The sequence below is a fragment of the Fonsecaea nubica genome (assembly GCF_001646965.1).
Source record: "Fonsecaea nubica strain CBS 269.64 chromosome Unknown Scaff33, whole genome shotgun sequence".
Classification (NCBI taxonomy): domain Eukaryota; kingdom Fungi; phylum Ascomycota; class Eurotiomycetes; order Chaetothyriales; family Herpotrichiellaceae; genus Fonsecaea; species Fonsecaea nubica.
Genome location: NW_019173706.1, coordinates 252,765 through 275,300, shown reverse-complemented (window position 1 = coordinate 275,300; position 22,536 = coordinate 252,765). Strand labels below are relative to the sequence as shown.

Below are 22,536 nucleotides of genomic sequence, written 5' to 3'. Positions count from 1 at the left end.
TGCAGTCGTTAGGAGATTCGGATGGTTGATCAGCGTGGGCGGACTTGCGAGGCTTACCCTGCTGACTGGGATCGGCGACCGTGTATCTGTAACCTTTGCAGCTGGCAGTCCCAATTCTCTTCCTTCTCCCGTTCTCTTTGTCCAAAATAATCCAATAATTCACTTGTCGCTCTTCATACCCGTGGGAAGCTAATAACAATAACTCGAATTCGTCCACAAGGATGCGCCCACGGAGGCCGGGGTCGGAGAACGCCTCCGCGTCAAAGCCAACGCTTTCCTGATCGTGAATCTTTCGAGGTTCTCCGGTTGGGATTTTCAAGGTTGCCGAGTAGAACGCTGACGGCTTGTGGGTGGAGGGATTGCAAGTATCGTCCGGGAAGAGCACAAGTGGACCGTCCAAGACGAACCAGTACTCTTGGAACATGACGGCCTGAGTCGGCTTCATGAACCGGACCTTGACAATATAACCGGTAATTTGAAGATGCTGGCCGGGCTGTAAATCCAGAAATTTGTCCAGTAGACCTCCTGAGGCACTGTTCTGCCACAGGGTGGCTAAAGGCGTCGCGGTACCACTATTGTCCAGCACGCTGAACGAGGCATGGACATCTATCCCTGAGAAATTTGATATGAAATCCTGGGGATTACTCCAAGTCATCTCAATCACACCGCGTGACGATAGCCACGACCATGTGGGAAAGCCAGGGCGACGGGTAGTGCGCGGGGGACCTGGACCTGCCGTCCTCTCTAGATGGCGATCTTGAGCGGCCCAATAGAGTCCCAGAGCAAATCCGCTTTCGAGGTCCTGGTGCACATAACGGCAGTTCTTTGGTTTCAATGCGGTGACTCCACACAGAGAATGCAGCCCACTCCTGCGCAAAACTCCCCGAAATGCGTTGAGAAAGTCAGCGTCCAAGGATAAGTCCCTGATTGTATATTCCCGAATATCTTCGGTAATCTCGAGATCATGCGCATTGCTTGCTCCCGTCCGAAACAGCGTCGACCGTAATGCATAAAGATCCAATCGGCAGTCGTCAAACTTTGGCAGATCCTCCACCAAAGTCTCATAAGCTGATGAAGCTTTACACACAAAATGCCACTGCTCAGAAGTGAAGAAAAGACATCTTCGAGCCAGTAGCGCCTCTTGATATGTCCAGCCTCGACTACTCCACCTGGAGCCTTGTAATAGCCCGCGCAGTTCAGACATGTTCGAGACTAGTTTGGTGCCACCGACTCTGAGAGCAGGTTGTGTAAATCTGGGTGTCGAGATTCCGGGAAGCCCTGTTTGCGAATCGTCTCCCAGAGCAACGAGGACAAGGTCTGCCTTGTTGTACAAATAGTCCATCTTATTGATAAGGACCTGTTTGGAGATTGCATCGTCTTGATTGATACAGATTGCGTCAACCCATAAATAATTACACCGCAGTTTATTAGTGGCAACAATGGCGTCTTTTATTGTCTGGGGCAGCGATGCTACCTCCAAGGCTCCGACTGCTGTATACGCTTTTCTTGTCACACCAGGCTGCGCAAGGCCCCAGCAATAGCTCAACGCAAAGTAGTCCATGTCCGTCGAGCCATCGATAAGGGTTGGAGGGTTAGTTCGGCAATTGATCAACCTTGTCTTGACAGTCAATTCAGGGTCTAGTTTCTTGCAACTTGTGTGGCTAGACCGACATTGTCGCAGGCAATCAACAATGTGGCCATATTCGATGGTGTTGGGATCAATATGTCGTGCCTTTGCTGCGGTGTTTCCAAAAGCCCATGCACTACCTGTCTTCTGGCCAGCTGGAAAGATGAGGTGTTCTGATATAGGTCCAGTTCTCCAGTTGTCAAAGGGTCCTAAATTTGGGCCAGACCAACGGAGCTTCAAACATTTGTGATAGGAGCCATAGGGCCCTTGGTTCGTTCCATCTTGATTGTTTGCATCCTTCCTGCAAGACCGTGCCTCGATGTAGGCTCTACTAACCTCGTCGAAAGGATATTGCGGCTTGTTGAGGAAGACAATTTGTGCACAAAAGACACAACAGGGGCAAGTCGCGGTTAACATCATCCGATTGAGGTTGCCAGTGTCAGCGACCGCAGTCTCTTGTGAGTCTGACTGGGTCTCCAGTAATTTGAATATGGCATCAAAGTTGATGACTTTGCACCGAGCGCAGAAGGTATGGTTTGGACTCTGCTCCGCTGAAACATACTGATAATTCTGGATGGAACGCAGCCGTTCTTGATGCTCTTTTTCTGGGTCATGCACAATAACATGAGGGGTGTTGTCTGCCATGACTTGGGGACCAGAGGCTGGAGGTATAAGGCGAGATGACTGGGAGGATGTCATGGTTGAGAAAGAAGGAGGAAGTTCAGCGTTTCCTGAGACTGAACGAAGCGCAGCCTTATTAAACTAGGTAACCGCACAGCCTCGTCCACGCCACGAAACTAACGACAACAACAAACGACCAGGCAGCGTGCGTAGGTAGCTGTGCAAGGCTCACAGAACTCCTTAGATGTTGAAGGGAGGCGCAGTCAGGTAGCAGGCTGGTACGCAGATTTATCCATAGTTCCTGGTTCATTGTGTATTACTGCCTATCCTCCCTATGGATTGGACTCATGAATGAATATCCTGTTTGTCTCGAGCCCCAGCCTAAACTCCACATTGCTCTTTCATGCCTGACGTTATTCATGGCCACATGCACTCGAGTTTCTCGTCATTCTGCGGTCTTGTTCACCTAACGCTCTGCCAACGCAGGCTTAGCCGGCGATGACGGCTCGCTGCAGATGATGTCGAGCTCATCGCTGTCATCCTCCTCATCTCCTTCGCTCGACACTGCGATTTCCTCGCCATTTGCCCCGGCATCAGCCACAGTGGTGTTTTCCACTTCCCCTTGGGTGCCCTTGGTGTTGACAAGCTCGCTGCTGGGATTTGTTTTGTCGGAATCCGAATCCTTCAGTGCTGGTGCGTTAAGATTCGCGTCGTTGCCATCCTCGCTGGCGTAGTGTCGGGCATCTCTGATCATGCATTTCTCAACAAACTTCTCGATCAGCGCTCCCATGGCATCCGTATCGAAGAGAGAGTTGGCGTTAGATGACGACGGTTCGGTGGCGTCACCCTTCTCTTCCATCGGGCTTTCCTCAAGGGTAGCTTTGTGAACAAATTTGGCTTCGCTGTCGGTGGCTGAGATATCTTGATCCTTTCCTTCTAGTGCAGGATTATCGCTCTCTTCTGCACCCGTAATGTTAATCCCGATGAGCTTCAGGTTATCACGGAGCGGCGGCAACGTCGTCTTGCCCTTCTGAATTCCACTGTCCAATCTCTTGAGCTTTTTCCATGATGCGATGATGTCGGCCCAGATCGAGTCCACGCATTTCATGCTGATTGTGAGCTTTTTGACAGCCTCGGGCGTCTTCGCGAGATTGGTGCCTTTTTCCTCTTGTTCGGTGAGCACCGTCTGTGCCACCTTTTGCAACTGCTCGAATTTGCCCACCAAATGCTCTGCGACACCATGGGCCTGCTGAACTAGCACCGCGTAAAATTCGAAATCTTTGATGATTCGCAAGGCGGAGATTTTTGCTGAGAGCACTTTCACGTCGGAAGTCTGTGATTCAGATCCCTGTGCTCGCTGCTGGCGACGGTGCTCATCAACTACGGCGCACTTGATGGCGAATTGTTCATGATCGGCAGTCCTGGCCTCGTGAGCGAGTTCGCAGGTTTGGACACTGAGGTCGTTGATGCCTTGCTTTGTTATGGACAGAAGTTGGCGCGTGCCTTCACCGGACGCAAAAGTCGGAAGAATGAACACTTGGCTGGCGGCAACATCTGGAGTCTGGTTAATGAAAGCGCGCACGATGTAGAGCAATATCACTTACTTTCTCCCCACACGGCTGAAGGGTAGCTGACATCGGCATTTGCCCAAGCGTTCTCTTCTGCTTGCGCGCGCATCTTGGATAGACGATGATGTATGTGCGAGATGAAGAGTTCCAAGTGTCGTCTTTGATCAATTTGACAAGACACACACAACAAAAGGTCCATCTTCACAGACAGCCAGGGTTAAGGCAGCGAGACTTAGGGCAGCGAGATTCAGTGCTGGTAGAAGCAAATGCCTTGGCGCGCTCACGGTGATATTATCATTCCACAAGTGACAAGTCGCCAAACCTGGGAACTTATCCGGAATGTGAAGTGACAGGACAGGACAAAACGAGTTGGTGTTGAAAGATGTGGCAATTGGACAAGAATTGTGCAAGCAACCATCGAGCCTTAGAGATCCTGGACTCAAATTAGCAGGATATGTATATATACTAGACCTTGGAGGAAAGAAGAAGAGTTGAAAGGGAAAAGAAAGTCAAGTCTCAAAGGTCTTTTTCAGTTGCGCATCAGTTGAGCCCGAATGGCATCCAGCCTCCTTCTTGGTCACCTGATGTGCCCTTATGTACAATCCGTGGGAGTATGAGCAAGTCAGATCTTGCAGTTGATTTGACCTGTCGTCTCTGTTTCAAGTCTTTTTGGAACTTCCATCTCTCACTTGCCACCTTTCGATAATCTCTCAGCTTCCAACTCTCGCTCTGCTTGCTGATAGTATTTGGCGGTGTCCACACCGTGCTGGAACGGGTCAGCTCGTCACACCTTCAATCAGCTAAGGGAACAACTCTTACCTGGTTGTGGTTGACAAAATTCGCCCATGGTACCACATTTGCCATCAGTGCCGAGTATCTGCTGTTCCGCGCCGCCACACCTTGCATGTACGGGGTGAGGTCTGACTTGCCATAAAGCGGCTCCCCCCTCTTAACTTTATCCACCATCTCCCTCATGTCCATCTTGACTTCTCGTTCGTTTTCCGTCCAGCCGTAGAATCTCACTGCCGTCGCCATCTTCATCAGCCCACGCTCATCGACTCCGGTGCGCGAATTTGTTCTCGCGGGTGGTACCTACAGCAACTTCTTTGATAGACCAATCCAGCGCCTGCTATCAGGCCAACGGCACACCCAAGTCGAAAGGCCATGGGAAATGCGCCTCTGCCGGAAAACGAGGGTGCGTAGCGTTCCGTGACGAGCATGAAAGCCGGACCCACGGCTGCCATTCCGGCTCCGTATAACCAGTCTTCTCTTCTTGCATATCCGAAGGCTCTTCTCCAGTGACTGAAGGATCATTGTGTCAGTAACAGGTCGAGGGAAGCTTCTAAAACGTGCGAGGAACGAGGAACGTACGGGTCTGTGTCGATAATCTGTCACAGGTAGATATTAGCTTGATTCTGCATCCCGTTGTTCTTCCACCTTACCGGGTAGTCTGTGTCCACCCGCTTGGGCGGGATAAACACCTTCTGCTCGTCAGCCATGGTTGTAGCGACAGTGCTCACTCGAACGTAGTCCTCAGCATTGAATCGTGAGGTTCATCGAGCATGCGGAGCTTTGGAGGTGCCAAGGGACTAGATCAAAAGTGGAATAGCCTTTTATTTCAAATGACGTATTTTACACGGCGAAGTCTCGACGCGTCCGAATCTCGTGTGAACGCGTTCCCCACGTCTTCAGTGCAATGACCGCTGGTGCTGCTGTCAACCTCTCTACAACACAGAGTAACCACAAACATATCACCACAAAATGGCAGCAGATCCTCTGACCGCAGCAACCGTTGATAGCCTGTTGAACCTTGACAACTCTGACTATGAAGATGGCTTCAACGACAGACCACCTCGGCGAGACCGTGATGATGAGCCAATGTCGAGCCCTAATTCCAAACGAAAAGCAATAGACCCGCTCGACGCAACTCTGGGTTTGGACGAAGAGGTCAAAATCACCAAAAAGAGGAAACCCATCTCAAAACTCGACGAAGCGAGACTCCTCTCGGCCCCAGGAATTCCCAAGTTACGCGCCGATGCTCGCTCTGGGAAGTTCTCGAAAAAGTTGCGACTGAAAGGAAAGGGCCATGAGTTCTCAGACGTCGCACGGCTGTTGAATTACTATCAGCTATGGCTCGATAATCTATATCCTCGAGCCAAGTTTGCTGATGGACTACAACTGATTGAGAAGGCCGGGCACAGTCGACGCATGCAAGTCATGAGGAAAGAGTGGATTGATGAGGGCAAGCCAGGATACATCAGAGAAAGGGAGGCGAAGAAGGCAGTAGGGGAAGAGATGGAGGCAGATAAGGAGACAGATAATCTGTTTGCGGCAGATCAACTTTCTGCAGGCCAGGAGGCTTCGAATGCTGGCATTGGCGCAGAGGATGACTCTTTATTCGTCCCAGACGTCCGCAACAAGGACAATAACGGGAACGATGATGGTGCTCTTCCAGATGATGACGAGCTTGATGCTCTACTGGCCGAACAGGAGACACGTGGCACAGCGCGTCCCTTGTCCGTCTCGAAACCAATAGACGACAACGATTCCGAGGGCGACGATGACCTCGATGCCCTACTAGCCGAGCAAGAAATGAGGCGTGCACCTCCGCCTAAGACTATCTCCCAGTCAGCACCTACATTTGCGCCCAAGCTAAATCCCTCGCCCTTCGGCGGGAACGACGACGATGATGACGATGACATGGACGATCTGGATGCCTTGCTAGCAGAGCAGGAGGCACGGATACAACCCAGCATACAGGCTTCGGCGATGCAGTCCAAAGACCTTGCTACTTCTAGAGCCTATGAGTCGAATATCGACCAGGACGATGACCTGGATGCCTTGCTCGCCGAACAGGAAGCACGGCAACATACCACCAACAGAGAACCCGCAGGATCTCCACGCACGGTCAGAGCAGCGACTCCTCCTCGTTCTGAGGCAACCGTTGGTGATGATGGGCCGGATGAAAGCTATGGAGCGGACATGTTCTCCTCGTCCCCTCTACAAGGTACAGCACCAGTAGGTCTTGGACTTTCTCAGGGCCTTGCCGACCTGGACACTGCCCCACGGAGATCAAGCCTCACAAGCACCACTGCGCGAACTCAAGACCAAGAGACTGGGGAGTCCGGCAGTGGAGACGTCCCCACCCCCCTCGAGGCGGACACATCCAGAGCTGCTGGTACCAGCATCGAAGCGGTGGAGGAGGAAAAAGAAGAGTCTCAGGGCGTCGACGCCGGCGATATGTTCTCGTCATCGCCCATGCAAAACGAATGAGCAGATACAAGATCGTAGCCTGACGATTTCGAAACCCATCGCGAGGTTATGATGGTTGTTGCAATGGATAGATGTGATTATGCAGAATCGAACTCGTTTTGTCTAGAGAGCGGGAAACTTGGGTATACAGCGAGTGCACGGAGACAGACACGAGACGAGGAACGAGATGCTGAAATGCTCGCTGTGGAAATACCACACGATATTTTGTTGTCCTTCTATGCATTATATACTTTAGGCCAAGGTGGCTGTACAGCTATGCTCAAATGACCAAGCGCAATCCGACAATTGTTCTCCGAGCTACAACTAGCCTTTGTGGCTAGTTCCTCTCTTCCATGAGAATGTCCGAATATCTGAGACTGAACTGTTCAAACGGCTCTTTGACGGTTGTGTTTCGCCACAACTCTCCGACCTCGCCGTCACCAATCACTTGCGTGGCACATGAGGGCAGCCTCAAAGCTAGATCTGCCTCGAAGCAACAACAGATCGCGGCTGTCCCTTGGAATCTGACAGCGAGGACAATGGGAAAAGGGGGATCAAAAGAAAGCACACCACCCGATGTACATCCTGCACAGGTTGCGGTGGTCTGTGGCCCTGCTGATCATCTCGTCGACGTAGCCGCCCACACTCAGGGGGACCGACTCGCCCGGCAACATGCCCCTGACCTTGCCGCTGACACCCTCGAGCACTTCGACCGGGGTGCTGGGCACGCCCGGGACGACTTTCTTCTTGCGTCCGACCGCGTTGATAAAGTCTGTGGTGGGGTCGTGCAGGAAGGTTTCGAGGATGGTCATGAGGGCGTCCTCGTTGGATCGCAGGAGCGTCAAGGTGATTTCGCAGCATTTTCGAAAAGGGCCTTCGTAACCGTACGCGCCCATAGCGTCGACCATGTTGTGGGTCAGCCGGAATGGGACCATCTCGGGTTTCTCAAACGTGAGGCCCTTGTCGAATAGACAGTTGAAGTCCACGTGTAAAGTCCCGCCATTGTCTTCTTCAAAAAGAATGTTCTCGCCATGCCGGTCGCCCAGGCCTAAGACGTGGCCCACGATCGACATCACCGCCGCCGACCGCGTATATCTCAATCTTGCATTGAACCACGCGCTTGGGTCGGGGAAACTCTCAACGAACCACTCGTGAAACACTGGGGGGAATTTCTTGAGGACTTTGTTCGTGAAGATCTTTGCGTTCTCGGGATCTCCTGAGCAGGACTCGTCCAGTAGATTCCGGATCTCTATGTAGTTCGGATGGATGGACTTATCCTTGTACAGCTTGAGAATGATATCCCGGAAAGTCTTCAGGTTGTCCACCCATTCAATCAAGCCACATTCTTCGTTCATCGGAATAACGGCGTACGTGCGAATATAGAGTCTCCGTTTAGCAGCATCAACGTCCCGCTTAAGACAGCGGTTGATCATGTTGTTAAACTCCATGAGCCGTTGGTCTTTGCGGAGGTCATCTTTCGGTTTGGCAAGAACGGAGTACAGGTTGCCATCAGAACCACGAATGGTGAGCTTCCTGGGCTTCTGGAGAGACGCCAACACAAGGGCTTCGTCAATAAAGGCGCTGATGGTGATGGGTTCTTTCGTGAAAGGACGGAATGCTTTCAGCTGTGCCGATTCGAAGCTTGTGGGCATGCTGGGAATAAGGCAAGTTTGGTTGGGGACCACCAGTTTCGAAGGGGCGATTTTGTGGTTGAAGCCTAGTTCTCTGGCGAGGCTGATTTTCGTGACTTTGTTCCTGATTTCAAATTCGGAGACACGAAGGAGTTCCTTGACGAATTTCTGGCCGCTGGTGAACATGCTTCTGAGCTCGGCCGCGGATGAGTCCTTGCTGGATTTCTTCGCGACCTCGACGATCTTGTTGACGATGCTCAAACCTTTCAGTGCCCGCTCCTTCTGTTGTGATTCAACCACGGCCAGCAACGTCCAGAATGATTGTTGAGGGAACGCTCTCACTACCTTGACCACAATGCTGCTGAGAATCTCGCAGACGACTTTGCTGGGATGGCATATACGTGCAACAATCTGCGGGAGGATGGTATAGAGTAGTACCGGCTGCAGACGGTCAGTGTACTTTTTGATCTGGTTATTCGTCTCCTCAATGATGCGTTTTCGCTGCGCTGCAACTTTGGAGTGAAACTCGGCGCTACCTCGTCGGTCATCTCGTGGAAGATCTCCATCTACTAGTTCCAGCCAGAGTGTGAGCACTTTCGGAAGGGCTTGGAAAACGTATTTGCTCCCAGTGAGGAGTGATCGTAAATAGTTTTCGATAACATGTTTCGCCGTTTCTCCCGTCAGATAAGTCTGGCTCTCCTTGCCAGGAGGCATTGCTCTTTCCGAGTCAAGAACTTTGTTGTAGTAGCGGCCAAGGTGGTACCAGCCTTGTTCCCCTTTGCTGAAGGTTTCTGTTGCTTTTCTAAACGTTTTTCTAATGACTTCCGATTGAGTTTGACCAGCTTGTGCTAACCACTTCCCAAGAAGAACATGTGCCTTCGCGGTGATTTCGTTCTGGGAGTGGCGTTGTTCCACAGTCATTGTTGTTGGTCCATTTTCAGCCACATAATCATGGGCCACGAATGCCCCTGACTCAATGGCCCCTTCCAGAGTTTGGATAGCTTTTCGGTGCTGTCCTTCCAACCACATCAATTTCGCTTGTTCAATTGCTGCAGACTTGTCACCGAGCACGGAAGCTTTGAGAACGGCGTTGAAAGCTTGAGTGCTTGAACGTGCTTTGCGGGCAAGTCGGGCACTCGAGAGCCATGCGGCCGCAACATCGTTTAAGCTGAACATATCTGGTCTGAGAGACATCAGTGCCCGGCGAATTCCCAGGATATACTGTTTATCGGCGACGTTCGATCCGAGCACGTCAAGATGTCCGCGTAAGGTGCCCAGAACGGCGGCACGATCTTCTTTGGGACTTTGGACGATCAATTGCATGTCATTGAGAACATGCAAGCGTAGGAGCGTGTCATGGCAAGCCTGGAATGAGGAGATGTTGTTGAGGTTGAGTTCAGAGGCGGTGGTGCGAAATACCTCTGAAAGCAGTTGAGTCACCTTTGCCACGTCGTTGGCATTGACGGCTAGTATGATTTCTGCAATGTGCGAAGCAAAATCGTGTCCAATCTCTCGGGGAATATAACTGGACAGGAGATCCCAGCGGCTGGTTGCCCAAGCGGCCTCAAGAGCGTAAGGAGCCAGTAAAGTTGTGGAACTGCTGCTGCGGCTCTTAATACCATTGAAGTGGTGAAGGAGGGCGTCATACTGTCCGGACTCCTTGAGGCAAGCCATCAAGTTCTTTTGCGCATCACTGTCGTCTGGACAAGCCACCAGTTGCATCTCATACCAGCTTTGAGCAGCAGTCCACCGACCGGCTTTCTTGTGCTCCAAGACTTGTTGTTCGATATCCAGTACGTGCATTCGAGAAGAAATACCCTCGATCCCGTCAGGTTCATCAATCTGTGCATAAATGTCTTGCAACCTCTGGAGCTCGGCTTCAACGTCGTCCTTCTTGCATTTCCGGATATGCTGCTCCCAATGAAACAGGGCTCTTGAATAAGATTTGCATTCCAACGCTCGTCGAGCCAGCACATCGGGCGGAATCTGCTCAAGCACGCGCTCGATACTGCGGATTTCCTCTGCAGCTTTGCCCAAGACCAGATCATTGAGTCCACGATCTGACTTTGCCAGAAGCATGGCATATTGTTTGCGCTTTTGTTGCTGCCATGTAGACATGTAGTCAAGGATTTCAAACACTGTTTGACTGCATAGTTTAATGTCGTCCTGCACTTTCCGATCATAATCGTCTAGCGACTGGCTGAGAATTGAACTGATTTCGGCGATAATGTCTTGAGTGTCTTGCTCTATGCCACTAATTATGAGATTGACCATAGTATACGGCAGAAGGAAAGCTGGAATAGAAGCATCTTGACCATGAATTATGCGGCAACATATGGGGAAGATAATTTCGACGTTATCTCCCGTGCTTCTGTGAAGAAAGTCCAATGTTATGGTTCGCAGCCAGTCGCGGTGCTTCATACCAGGTGTGAAAACAGGGTAGTGACTCTTTTCAGGAGCCCGAACCTCCTGCACCGTATATTTGGAGCTGATGAATGGCGTCAAAACGTTTTGGGTGGATTCAGGCAGCTGGTTCCATAGGGTTGAGGCCAGGTTGCCGGATTCATCCGACGACGTACTCTGCCTGCAAGCGTTCAAAAAATGCTGTATAGCCCAGCCGAGGAAGCCTTGAGCTCGTGTTGTATTGGCAGATAAGAAGGCTTTGACCAGTACGTGCTCCAAGAAGAAGAAAATCCATTGGATAACCTCATCAGCGATTGCAAAATTTCCGCTGACGACCATGATCTTCCGGTCTCTCAGGCTTTCGATCTTGCTGGCATCCATGCAGCCAATACTGCCCAGGCACTGCCCACACAGCCTTGAGACCTCGTTGCTTGTGTTGAACTTCACGCAACAATCCAATAATGCACGAGTCAACTCGGCCACGAACTCATCAGGCTGTTCCCTGAGGATAGACCTCTGGAGAAGATCTTGTTTGTGGTATAGGAATGGCGCCAACTCAATCAACGTTTGTTCAACAACGGCGATATTTTCGTCTTGCAGTCTCTGGATATAAGCATTGAGTTGCTGACGCTCATCCAGCTTGTTTTTCAGAGCCATTATCTCGGACTCGAACTTGGCCATGGTCGGTATCGAAGCCAATGATGGCATTGTGGCAAATTGATCTCGCACGATATCTGTGTGGGTTTTGAGTAGATCTCCAACAAAGTCATATGCTAACCGTTGTGATGGAGTGTCGAGTGCATCCCACGTGCGGACAATAATTGCTAGGGTCTGGTCAACGAGGGGCCTCAAATCGTCTTTCTTGAGTGACTTGACCATGGCAGCCCAAGAGGTAAAGGCAGCATCACAGAGACCGGGGTCTTCCAGTCCGGATTTGAGACAAGTACAAATCTGAGGAAGAGCTCGCACAATTCGGGTCTTGCCCAGCTTGACGACCTCACCCAGGGCGGCGAGGCATCGTCTTTTGTCCACCTTGGACTCCTTTGCCTCCCAGTCATTCAAGAGAGCGGTGAAGTGTGTGACGATTGCGAGAACATTATTCTCCAAGAAGGCGCCTATACTATCACTGCGTCTCGTACCAGATGGCTGTCCCTGTTGACGGGCTACCAGTTGTGCCAACAGTTGCAGCGCTTGGTAAATGCGGGAAGATTTGCCCTGACCGCTATCCCCGATCGCTTTCAGGAGTTCACAGGTGATGTGGATGGGGTCTAGGGCAACCCAGTCCGCAAGATCAGTCTTGCCAAAGTCTTCAGATACCGCTGACAAGATTGAGATGATGGACTGTTCCGCCTCTGGAAATGGCTGTACGAGCAGGAACGACAGAATCGCAATAAGATTTTGTCGTTGTGTACATAGGTCGAAGAGGGTGGTCGATTGCCCACTTGCATCGGCGAATTTCCTGATCACATCCTTGGCCTTGTGCAGGACCAGATATGGAAGGGCAAACTCAGCAGTGTGCCCCATCAAACTTGTGATGTCCATGCCGAGTAGATCGGATAATTGATGGGCAATGTTTGACCGAGACATCAAAGACTTCGCGAATACCACACCGAGAGTCCGCCAGAATGGCCGAAAGAGCAGCCACACTGAGATTTGCAAGGACTGGGCAAGATACTGAATCTCAGCATATACCAAACCACCAAGATATGGGTTCGAGTGGCCAAGGTACTCTACAAGTCGGACCAGAATGATGTTTAATTCTTCGTCCCCGACAACTTTAGCCACCTGCGTCAGAGCCATGACTGTAGTCTCCTGCAGGGGAAAGTCTTCTTTGTGCCATAAAGTGTCCAGAAAATCCAGTGCCGTGATTCTGTTTTCCCGTGCCAAAGACAAGTCGTGTTGTTGTCTTCTCATCACGTAGGCCTGTAAAGTTCTACCAGCGACTATTCTCAAGTCTCTGGAGGAACTCTTGAGAGACTGAAGGCACCAGTCGCCAGCGGGTGTTTGGCTAAGGTGTAAGTCCTCGGTCGAGTTTGCGTGCATAATGATTCTCCGCAGAGAAGACATTGCAATTATTCTTGCTCGGGATCGGCGTGAGATTGTCTGAATGAGAATGACCAAAGTCTTGAGTAACTCTGAGCTCGCAGGTGAAACCGGTTCGGAAGTAGTACTCGCTGTTTCAATATCCTCATCACAGATTGAACAATAGTTATCCAGGGTGGATGAAGAAAGCTGACACGCGGTCAGTCCGAGTAAGGCGAGTGCATTGCATTGTTTCTCCTCGGGCAGGCGCTTGAAGTGCTCGGATGATGTTTGACACAGTCCATCAATATCAGGTGAAGCGCTCCCAGTCAATTCCAAGGTCAGCCGCCGGCAGATGTTCTGTTGTAAGGTCCCATTCGATAGTCCATCTTCGTTATCGGTCGACAGTCGTGGTCGCTTCCGCGCGCGATCATTATCAGGCCACGGCTCGTCGTTGTCTTCGGATAAATTTCTTGGTGGCGCAGGGGGTGCGACACTCAATATGCGGAGTTCATCACTGAGATTCTGGCCAGTGGTAAGCAGTGATCGGCTGTCAAGGGCAGTAGAACATTACCTCGGTGTGTTCACCGTCATTTGGTGGACTGTCGTTCTCTTGAACGAACTGTCGAAATCGCGAGAAGACTTTGCGAAACTGAACTTTGGCTTGGGCCGACTCGGAGTATCTTGACACTACCTTCAAAACCCGGGCCAATCCGACAAACAGCTGATGAAGAGAGGGAAATTTGAGACTGGGAACGTCGATATTGAGGCCATTGGTGCCTCTAGCAAGTGCAGAAGCAAAGTCTTCCCCGTCGATGACGACGGTTTTGTTTGGCCGACTGTGTGGGAGTGATTGGGTTACAGTAAGAATACCTAGTCAAAGTCAGGGTTGGATAGGCAAGATTCCAAGAAGGTGGAGTGGCGGACCTGATACACAATTCCTGAGAAAGTCAAGAATGATATCGCTTGAGTAAAGGTTTGTACATTTCCTGTCAACTTCCACCATCGAACCGAACAGTTCGAGAATAGCATCCCCGTCTACAGATGCCTGGGCTGAAGCGCCCAATGGAAGAAGTGTCGGGATCAGCCAGGAATACAGGGGGCATCCATTTCCGTTGAAGAGCCTGCCTTGGGTATCGGACTTCACATAGAGAACTTGTGGTGATCTTTTGATTGCGACTTGAAGTACTTCAAGGCACGTTCTGAATTGTGAGTTGCCCCTACCTGCAGCGGTGGAGGAGCGAAAAGGATCTTCTTCGAGGACACGCTCGATGCCTATTTGGAAGACGATACAAATCAACTTGTGATTGACTGCGACATCGGCACCCAGATTGGGTTGTCCTTGATCATCGGTTCCAAGAGCTTCGGCCAAGAGTTGATTGAAATTGTCTTGATCAAAGTCAGTGACTCCATTTCCGTGGACAACGTGCGTTGCTAGAATCGAGGATGGCGGAGGCTCAAGGCCATTTGACTGTCGTGCAGTAGACACTGGCGCCATAAGCTCTCACACAAAACATCCATGGGTCGGTGGGAATGAATCGCAAACGCGTCAATGAAAAGCAAAAAGGGCGGAGTTGATATGTTACGCGTCGGTGTGAATACTTCTCCGTGACTATTGCCATTTTTGGATCTATGACTCACCGTAGTGCTTGGCATCGTAGCGTCTCGGCGTGCATGTTCGGAAAAACATAACATCCGGAGCCTTGCAAACCCGTCGAGCTGTAATCGACGTCTACTCAAAATATCTCTTCTATCTTTTCTTCTTCGTCAACCTCTTCGACCTTTGGCCTCTCTTCCTCATCTCTCATGAGTACTTGCACTAGTCGGTCACAAGCCTCCCTAACGCCCTCATCTTCGACGTGCGTATGCGTCTCTCTAATCAGCGGATAAACCTGCACTTGTCTCAACTTTTCCCGTCCTTCCTTCGTCGTGGTTAGCAGCAACAAGGTTTCGAGATGGGTTGTAAGAATGTCGTTGTCGCTGTCCCTAGCCTTATCGGGTGGCAGGAGTTGCAAATCTGGGAGCATGTTTGCTGACTCTTCTTCTGGGAACTCTTCTGATCCAGCAAGTGGTAGCAGGATGTAAGGTAATATGTTGACGCCAGGAACTCCGTCCACGGTTTCGGTGTCGTCAGCCAGAAGCAAAGGATGCTTGTCCACTTCAAAGGCAACATTCTTGATTGTACTGGCCACCCCTCTCCGCCGAATGTGGCTTTTGTGCTCTGTAAAGACTGTTAGTTTGCTTATGGGCACCACACCATCATAATCCCTCTTGCTCAGAAAATAATCCCGGCCCACTTTGTGTTTTGACAAGTCGGCCAAGAGATATGCCACATAGTCGAAGTTTGCGTGTTTGTTGAGAGACCCATCGGCCCCTTTCACAAAGCAGTCAAGCAGTTGATCGAGGGCATAGGGGGATGTAGAGACTGTTTTGACGGGCAAGGCTCGTTTGAGATTGATCAACTTCTCCATGTCGTCTTTTTTAGCGAGGTTAGAGAGGAGCATGGCAATTTCGTCAGCAGTTTGCTCCTTTGGGTCCTTCAATCACAGTCAGCTTCCCCTTGGTAACGTGGGCATGAAACCGAGGGCCTGGAGGTGGATTCCAACCTACATACTGTTATCTTTCTGAGCAAGGTTTCAATAAGTTCATCGTCTGCCACCAGGTTCTCGAGGATTTCAGTGTCATGACTGATGTTGATCAAAATTGTGAGAGCATTCTTAGCTATGGGCTAGAGCCAAACCATGAAGCTGCGTCAGAACGGTGTAAAAGATATATATGTATAGACTTAGACGTACCGTATAGTCCTTAACGAGCAGTTTCAGGTCTCTCACAGGGACGAGTTGAGGCTTTTTGAAGACTGCCGGATCTGAAGAGTGTCCAACAAGATGATCACAGGCTGAATGAGAGGGATTCTGTCAGTTCGGGTCTTCCTGCCATGTAACTCTCTAGTTGTATTTTGAGACACCCAGGGGAGTCGAGGGGAAGTCGAGGGCAGAGATACTCAAACGAAGGGGTTTGCTTACCAAGTTGTCGAATCTGAGTGTTTCCATGATGTAAAAACTCGAGCAACTAGGACGATTTAGACGTGATAGCCATGAATTTCCAAAGATTGGGCTTACCTCTTCCAACTCGGTGGGCATGATGAGCGTGCTTCTGAGGGGAAGTCCAGGCGATTGAAGATACAAGCCTCATTCCAGGCACGCTGTCACCTTGATGAGTTTGATAGAGGTCCGAAAATGGCCTAGTTTTCAAATGACCGAATGACCGAATGACACGAATGACGACATATTTTGCCTGACTGCGCACCCCGCGCTGCAACCACATCACCAAGCAAGTAAGCAAGCCAACACCAACCGAAAGCCAACCGCACCCTCCTCTTCGTCTCCCACGCTTTTCTGTCCAAAAAAACCCATCTCCACCCCTCTCACCCCTCGTCGGCGTTGCCATCGACACCACAGCAGAGTCCATGCTCCACGCTAAATCATGCGAACCTCGCCTCATTAACCTCTTAGCATCATAGCGCTTCAGCCTTGATTTGCGCCACGATGCACATGCAGGCGCCCGCTCTCTTGGGCACTTAAACAGCCTTTCGTCGCCCTGTTTCCTCGCCTTGTCGTAAAACTATCCCCCATCCAACTTGTTCGATCGTGGTTGGGGCGGGAAACGCAAGCTTATTCGGCCAAAAAGGCGGCCACAACATTGAATCCGCATGACCCTCGATCAAGGCAATCCTGATGCCGCAACTAGTTTCAAAAGGTAGTTTCTCTTCCTGACGCAGTCATTTATCTGTTCGTCAAAGTCTCCGCGCGAGCTTCGTTGCACAAAGCACGATATTCATGCCGAGACCGTTTGACCTCCAAGCGCTTCGGTCCGTGTCCACTCATCACCGACGGCTTTCACTCCAGTGCGTGCTACAGTCTGTGTCGCCCGCCCATATCCTATAGCTCTGAAGCTCAAAGCTGCGAAAACGTCAACAATCCTCAATCGACCGATGTAGAAACCATGGCCGCCAACGTTCTCGATCCTGGTCTCATGCCACCTCCACCTGGACCCATAACAATTCGGCAAGCCATCGACGACCTACAAGTCACCCTCAACCAAATCCGGCGTAAACTTCGCACCTTGATCGACTGGTACATATTTCCGGATGTTGTGCCCAATTCGATTCAAGCCTATGATCCACGACTCCAGATCCTACAGCTGCGATTGAAATCTCTCGCTACCATCGATTACCAGCGACTCCCTTATTTGATCGACGGCTCAGACGATCTCGCCTCACAATACTTGCTACAAATTGTAGAGCAGCTACTGTCTTCCGTGCGTGGAGTCCAGACCATCTTCGTGGAACACTACGATCGGGACCTGCAAGAGCGTCGGCCTTTTGGGACCATCTGGGAAACTCTTCTCTATAGACAGGACCAGATCAAGCAGCTGCCTGCGGTGTGTCCTAGCATCCCACACCGTGCTGCCCCAGAAGACCTCAGGCCTGCAGAACTTGGCAATTTCTGTCCTGGGGCTTTGGGGATCAGCAACCACCGTGACAGAGGCCGACTAGGGTTTGTGGAGAAGAAAGAGCTGAACGACGATAATAAGCGCACGCTGAAGGCTTTTGGTGGCGCATTCTTGAACTGGCAATGCTCCCACTGCGCCTGCAAAGTACGCTACCACGTCGCCGCCAGCACGTCGTCCAACATCCACAACACGGACGAGATTCGCGAGCACCCCGGCTTGGACATCCAGTATCGCAGCTCCTTTCTGGCCAAGTGCCATCTATACCTACCACCGTCGGAGAAGACGTCCAGCTTGTCCACCTCGACTTCTTTGACAACCCACAACCGGCGCGATAGCTACGGCGTGGTCAAGTACGGCTGTGTATTCTGCTTCGCGACCGGCCACGAGCTTGAGCGCGGATTGACCGCCTTCGCCACCGTGCGTGAATTCGCCGAGCACCTCGCTCTCGAGCATAGGCATCCACTACCGCCGAGTCTACTGATTCATCGCTACTCTGTTGCCGTGGAGGGAAAAACCGTCATCGGCGGTCGGTGGGACTTGAATTTCTTGTGAGCTTGGGAGAGGGTGGGTCGGCGGGGTTATTGAGTGAACACACACATCTGGACTGAACGCGGTTTCCTTTCTTCGATTTTCTTCTCCGGGAGTACAGGAGTACGGGAGTATGGGTTGCAGACGAAGCTCTGATGACTGATGAACGAATTCACGGTCCAGGCGGGGACCAGTGGTTATTTGGACGGCGGAGGCAAGTGACAGCAATGAGAATGCATCAAAGGGAGAATGTTATTTCCGGAATACTCTCTGTACGCGACCATGTAATTCTGTGTCTAATACCGAGGAGTCTTACATGGTGCTTTACTCTCTCTCTCTCTCTCTCTCTCTGTGTCGCTCTCTGTCGCTCTCCCCTTCCTGCTCCCGTGAATCCAATACAGACTCTTCAAAGTATTGATGTGAAAAAGAGGTCCGCCCAGCATCCATGTGGATATCATATAGTATGGATATGCATGGACGGACTTTCGTAGTTGTGAATGTTCATAAAGAAGTCCCCAAGCCAAGCTCACCCTCCTCATCCCTAAAGCCGTCACCGTACGTCGCCGTCACCGTCGCCATATCAAGTGCTCCGCCCTCCGCCCTTCGCCCCTCCAGTTGCGGCTCGGACTGGGAATAACCATTCGAATCCCCTTGGCGAGGATGCGCCCATCCCATCCCAGTTCCAGTCCAGCCCAGCCCAGCCCAGGGCAGCGTTGCCTTGCCTTGCCTTGCCCTGCCATGAGCATATATGCAATGCAGGTAAAATATACAAAACGCCTAGATACCCGCTCTCAACTCGCATCATACCAGAGGATGATGCTCGGCACACGCACATGTGTGTGTAGGTATAAGTTGATGTGGGTTGATAGATATGCACTACCGCCATGGTAGATAGATAGATAGACGGAAAAGATGCCCCATTCAACGCTTGCTGGCGCTAGTTCATGCATGAAAAACCCCCCTGCCAAAATAAACACAAGGACAAAGGAGAGATGTAAAAATTGTATATATATATACAAGAATCGGAAGTGTAAAGAAACCACGGAGACTCGAAAGAAGTCACACATTCTCCAGAACAACACCGACACTGACTCCAGGCCGGTGTCCTCGCGCGGCTGGTACCACGATTGGACTGTAGCTCTTCTTCTCGAGTATCTCCCACTTGCGCGCCTCCTTGATGAGCTGCTTTTCTGACTCCTTGCTCCACAGCAACTTGCCGAACGTGGACCCAGCCTTGCCGTCTGGCTGCGGCTTGGTGACCTTAAGAGTGTTCTTGGCGCCGGAGAGGTCTTTGGAGCCGCGCGAGGCTGACTTAGCAGAAGACGCCGTGCGTTTGTGCCGGTGTCCGCCCCCGAGGAATGAGGGTTGTGATTTGTTCGATCTCTGAGACGTGGTCGATGGATTGCGCGCATGCTTTTTCTGTGCAGAGCCTGTTCGGAGATGTGATTGCGATGATGTTTGGGCCTGAGCCTGTGCCTGAGCTTGGGCCTGGGCTTCGGCGCGGCGTGCGGCGAGTCTGGGTCCAGGGACGTGGATGCGCGCGGACTGCTTCCGAGAAAGCGAGACAGTTCGCGCTACTGCGACTTCTGCAGTCACTGGATTCGAGGCGACCGGATTAGATCGGGGAGGGACGGTCTTTTCGAGGCCACGTAGCGACGATTTCTGCATCACTTCATGGGAATGGGGCTGCAGAGATGAAGGCAACGTCGCAGATCGTTCTTTTGACGCCCTAGGAGCCGCCGACCGCAGAGCCAGGTCTTCCGTATTAGCACGCACAGGTCTCGATGGGATGACACCCGAACGTTGCTCAATGGCCGTCACAGTGCTCTTTGCCGCGTATTTCGAGAGAGGGATGAACTTGGCGTCCTTTTTCGGGACTGGGGGCGGCTTGTCGTCCGCTGGTGATGTTGTCGTCGACTTTACTGTTCTCTTTGGGCTGGGAGGGCCTTGTGGAATTGTGGGTGAGTCGTCGATGGGGCGATCCACGCGCTTGACCGCGGCCACGCGAGGAGGTACACTCTTCGGCGCTTGCGATTGCTGGACTGATGGTGATCTCGCAACCTTCACGGTCGATGCGTTCGATCTAGGAGAGTCATCTTCCTTTATTTCAACCACGGGCGAAGGGATCAGACGGCCAACTGCTTCGTGAGTCTTGCTGCCCAGTCGAGACTGATGGTCGGACGACCATTGATACTGGACAGTAACGATTGGAGGCGGTTGATTCGATTTTTCGTCATGGTTTGCAATCTTGAGCATAGGGACGCTGGGGACTTTCTCAGCGGCAGAGGTGCCACCGCCCGTGGGTGCTGTTAGTCTCTCGACTGCAGCAATTGCTTCGTCGAAGTAGGCCGTGTTGACCGACGTGTGCTTTGTCGTCCATGCAGAAACGCCACCGCTAGATGCCGTCGGCGGCTCTGGTGGAATCGGGGTGTGCCGCTCAGAGACACCACTTGCGCCTGTTGCTGAAGCTTCCACGTGCCGCAAGTGGCTGGGGGGAGGTGCCCGTTTCGACCGTGTCCGAGCAAGCTCTACTTGGACCGAATCAGGTCTCGTCATGACGAAATGGCCGTCCTCTACGCCCTTGGAATCTCGAAATGACTTGATATCGAAGAATATCTCGTCGACCGTGGTTGCGGAAGAAACAGATGATTGGAGCGAGTGAGCAGAGCTCCAAGGCGGCTCGCGATCCGTCGACGCCGTATTATCCTCAGGGCTGTTGATTGTCTGATCGTTCGGAGAAGCAATCTTGATCGGATTGAGAGGTTGTGGCTTTGGCACGGAGAAGTGGTCTTGCATAGGAGACAAACGGGCTGGGGAAGTGGCTGATCTTCGTAATTGAGTAGGTGGCAGGTAATCATAACCTGAGTCGGGGACTCGACCGACAATCTTCACAGGGGCAGGGGAAGTGGTTGGAAAGAGCGAATATTTGCTTGCTGCCGGCGACCTCGTCATGGTTGGCGTCGTCAGTCGTCTCGGTGGCATCAGTGGCGTGGAAGGTTCTGATTCAGGACCTTTGTGGTCGTCGTGTTCACCATTTCCGGTTCCCTTCGTTGTCGGCCGACTGTCGTCGAAGGATTTAAGACTGTCCAGCGCCTTACTTCGTCTTGCAAGAAGTGAGGAAGAGCGCTTGGCCGCGGGAAGATTGAAAGGAATATCCAGTTCGAGCTTCGGTAGAGGCGGGCGTGTATACGGCTCTCTTACAGACCCAGAATCGGTCGCGGTTGCAGTTGACGGTCTTGAGATTGAGTCGTCTTCAGGTTTCTGAATGACTAAGTCCGTCGTCTTCGCAGTCAAGGATCTTTGATCCTTCTCGAATGGGGGTGGCGGTGCATCACGTCTGGGATGCTCTGGTTGCGTCGTTCGCAGCTTATCTCCATCAGCTTTCGTTGCCTCGGAGGCTGTGTCTTTGTCCAAAACCACGAAGCCGGTCGGAAGGCCTATCGTCGGGCCCGAAGGGACCTCATCTCGTCTGATAGCGGCTTGTCGAGATCTGAACAGCGTCCCTAGCTTCCTCCATCTCTTAGAGTTCATCTGAGCGGTATTGCTCGAGGTTTCCTGATGCTGGCGGAGGACAGGATTTTGATCGAAAACGCCGGGCTGTTCGGGAGGAACACAGAAGAATGCGGGAGGGTGACTAGGACTGCCAAAAGCCAGGCCTATCAAGCTGTCTTCTGACTTCGATACACCATTCACGTTCTGCAGAGGCGAGGGTCGGTGATTCTCTGATGTCTGCGGTCGGATGGAGGGGACCTCGACACGCAGTTTCCGCTTCCCGGTTGGGCCACCGGATGTCGTTGGACGGATCTGAACCAGCCTGGGCCCAACGCTGCCTGCAGCACTCTGGCCGGTCGAAGATGAATCCCCAAAGGCAAAATCAAAGTCCTGCTGCTTCGCAGTCGGTTCAGCGGTCGACGCGTTGTGAAGAAGAGGATTCCGTTTGCGAATGGACAACCACCTCGTCGGCATGTTCAAAGTTCCGGACCAGCCAGTAGGGAAAAGGAAACCGATCAAAACAGGGACAAATGAGTGACTGTAAAAGGAATACCTGAGAGGCGGGTGACCTTGCAACTCGCCCCAGCAAAGTTTGGGACCCAGGGCACCATGAAACAGTTACAAGGTGAGCATCGTGACACGCCCGGGCGGTCTGTCGCCTGCAACTCTTACTATGATTGACGATGTCCGATGTGTTTCCAGGCTGGGGGTTTGGTGGGTAGGTAGGAGAGAGCAAAGACGAAATCCGACGCACAAACTGCAACAAAAATTTGAACGACCAACCGCCGTGCCACTGTTTGCCCAGCAAAGACAGGGACTGGGGAATGGGCAAAGAAGCTCACCCCGACACGAGGTTGCAGAAGGGGACACAGAACAGACC

At 51.8% G+C, this 22,536-nt stretch overlaps 8 protein-coding genes across 8 annotated transcripts; 2 read left to right on the top strand and 6 right to left on the bottom strand.

Annotated features, from left to right (window-relative positions):
- Positions 1-53: 53 nt before the first annotated feature.
- On the bottom strand, positions 54-2,326 carry AYO20_05638 (hypothetical protein; the record flags this gene model as incomplete). Its single annotated transcript, XM_022643932.1, has 2 exons — positions 54-135; positions 180-2,326. 2 exons carry the CDS (start codon positions 2,324-2,326, stop codon positions 54-56), a joined length of 2,229 nt encoding a protein of 742 aa, XP_022500173.1.
- A 388-nt stretch (positions 2,327-2,714) lies between these two features.
- Positions 2,715-3,925, bottom strand: AYO20_05637 (hypothetical protein; the record flags this gene model as incomplete). Its single annotated transcript, XM_022643931.1, has 2 exons — positions 2,715-3,802; positions 3,853-3,925. 2 exons carry the CDS (start codon positions 3,923-3,925, stop codon positions 2,715-2,717), a joined length of 1,161 nt encoding a protein of 386 aa, XP_022500172.1.
- A 576-nt stretch (positions 3,926-4,501) lies between these two features.
- AYO20_05636 (hypothetical protein) lies at positions 4,502-5,315 on the bottom strand (the record flags this gene model as incomplete). The annotated part of the gene is made up of 5 exons (XM_022643930.1): positions 4,502-4,582; positions 4,636-4,908; positions 4,959-5,118; positions 5,188-5,204; positions 5,259-5,315. 5 exons carry the CDS (start codon positions 5,313-5,315, stop codon positions 4,502-4,504), a joined length of 588 nt encoding a protein of 195 aa, XP_022500171.1.
- Positions 5,316-5,577: 262 nt separating this feature from the next.
- On the top strand, positions 5,578-7,089 carry AYO20_05635 (hypothetical protein; the record flags this gene model as incomplete). The annotated part of the gene is made up of 1 exon (XM_022643929.1): positions 5,578-7,089. One exon carries the CDS (start codon positions 5,578-5,580, stop codon positions 7,087-7,089), a length of 1,512 nt encoding a protein of 503 aa, XP_022500170.1.
- Positions 7,090-7,622: 533 nt separating this feature from the next.
- AYO20_05634 (hypothetical protein) lies at positions 7,623-14,622 on the bottom strand (the record flags this gene model as incomplete). The annotated part of the gene is made up of 3 exons (XM_022643928.1): positions 7,623-13,649; positions 13,699-13,997; positions 14,349-14,622. 3 exons carry the CDS (start codon positions 14,620-14,622, stop codon positions 7,623-7,625), a joined length of 6,600 nt encoding a protein of 2,199 aa, XP_022500169.1.
- A 238-nt stretch (positions 14,623-14,860) lies between these two features.
- AYO20_05633 (hypothetical protein) lies at positions 14,861-16,264 on the bottom strand (the record flags this gene model as incomplete). The annotated part of the gene is made up of 5 exons (XM_022643927.1): positions 14,861-15,661; positions 15,739-15,852; positions 15,920-15,990; positions 16,148-16,193; positions 16,244-16,264. 5 exons carry the CDS (start codon positions 16,262-16,264, stop codon positions 14,861-14,863), a joined length of 1,053 nt encoding a protein of 350 aa, XP_022500168.1.
- An 862-nt stretch (positions 16,265-17,126) lies between these two features.
- On the top strand, positions 17,127-18,188 carry AYO20_05632 (hypothetical protein; the record flags this gene model as incomplete). The annotated part of the gene is made up of 1 exon (XM_022643926.1): positions 17,127-18,188. The coding sequence occupies one exon, from the start codon at positions 17,127-17,129 to the stop codon at positions 18,186-18,188; it is 1,062 nt and encodes a 353-aa protein (XP_022500167.1).
- A 1,035-nt stretch (positions 18,189-19,223) lies between these two features.
- Positions 19,224-22,130, bottom strand: AYO20_05631 (hypothetical protein; the record flags this gene model as incomplete). The annotated part of the gene is made up of 1 exon (XM_022643925.1): positions 19,224-22,130. The coding sequence occupies one exon, from the start codon at positions 22,128-22,130 to the stop codon at positions 19,224-19,226; it is 2,907 nt and encodes a 968-aa protein (XP_022500166.1).
- Positions 22,131-22,536: the final 406 nt, after the last annotated feature.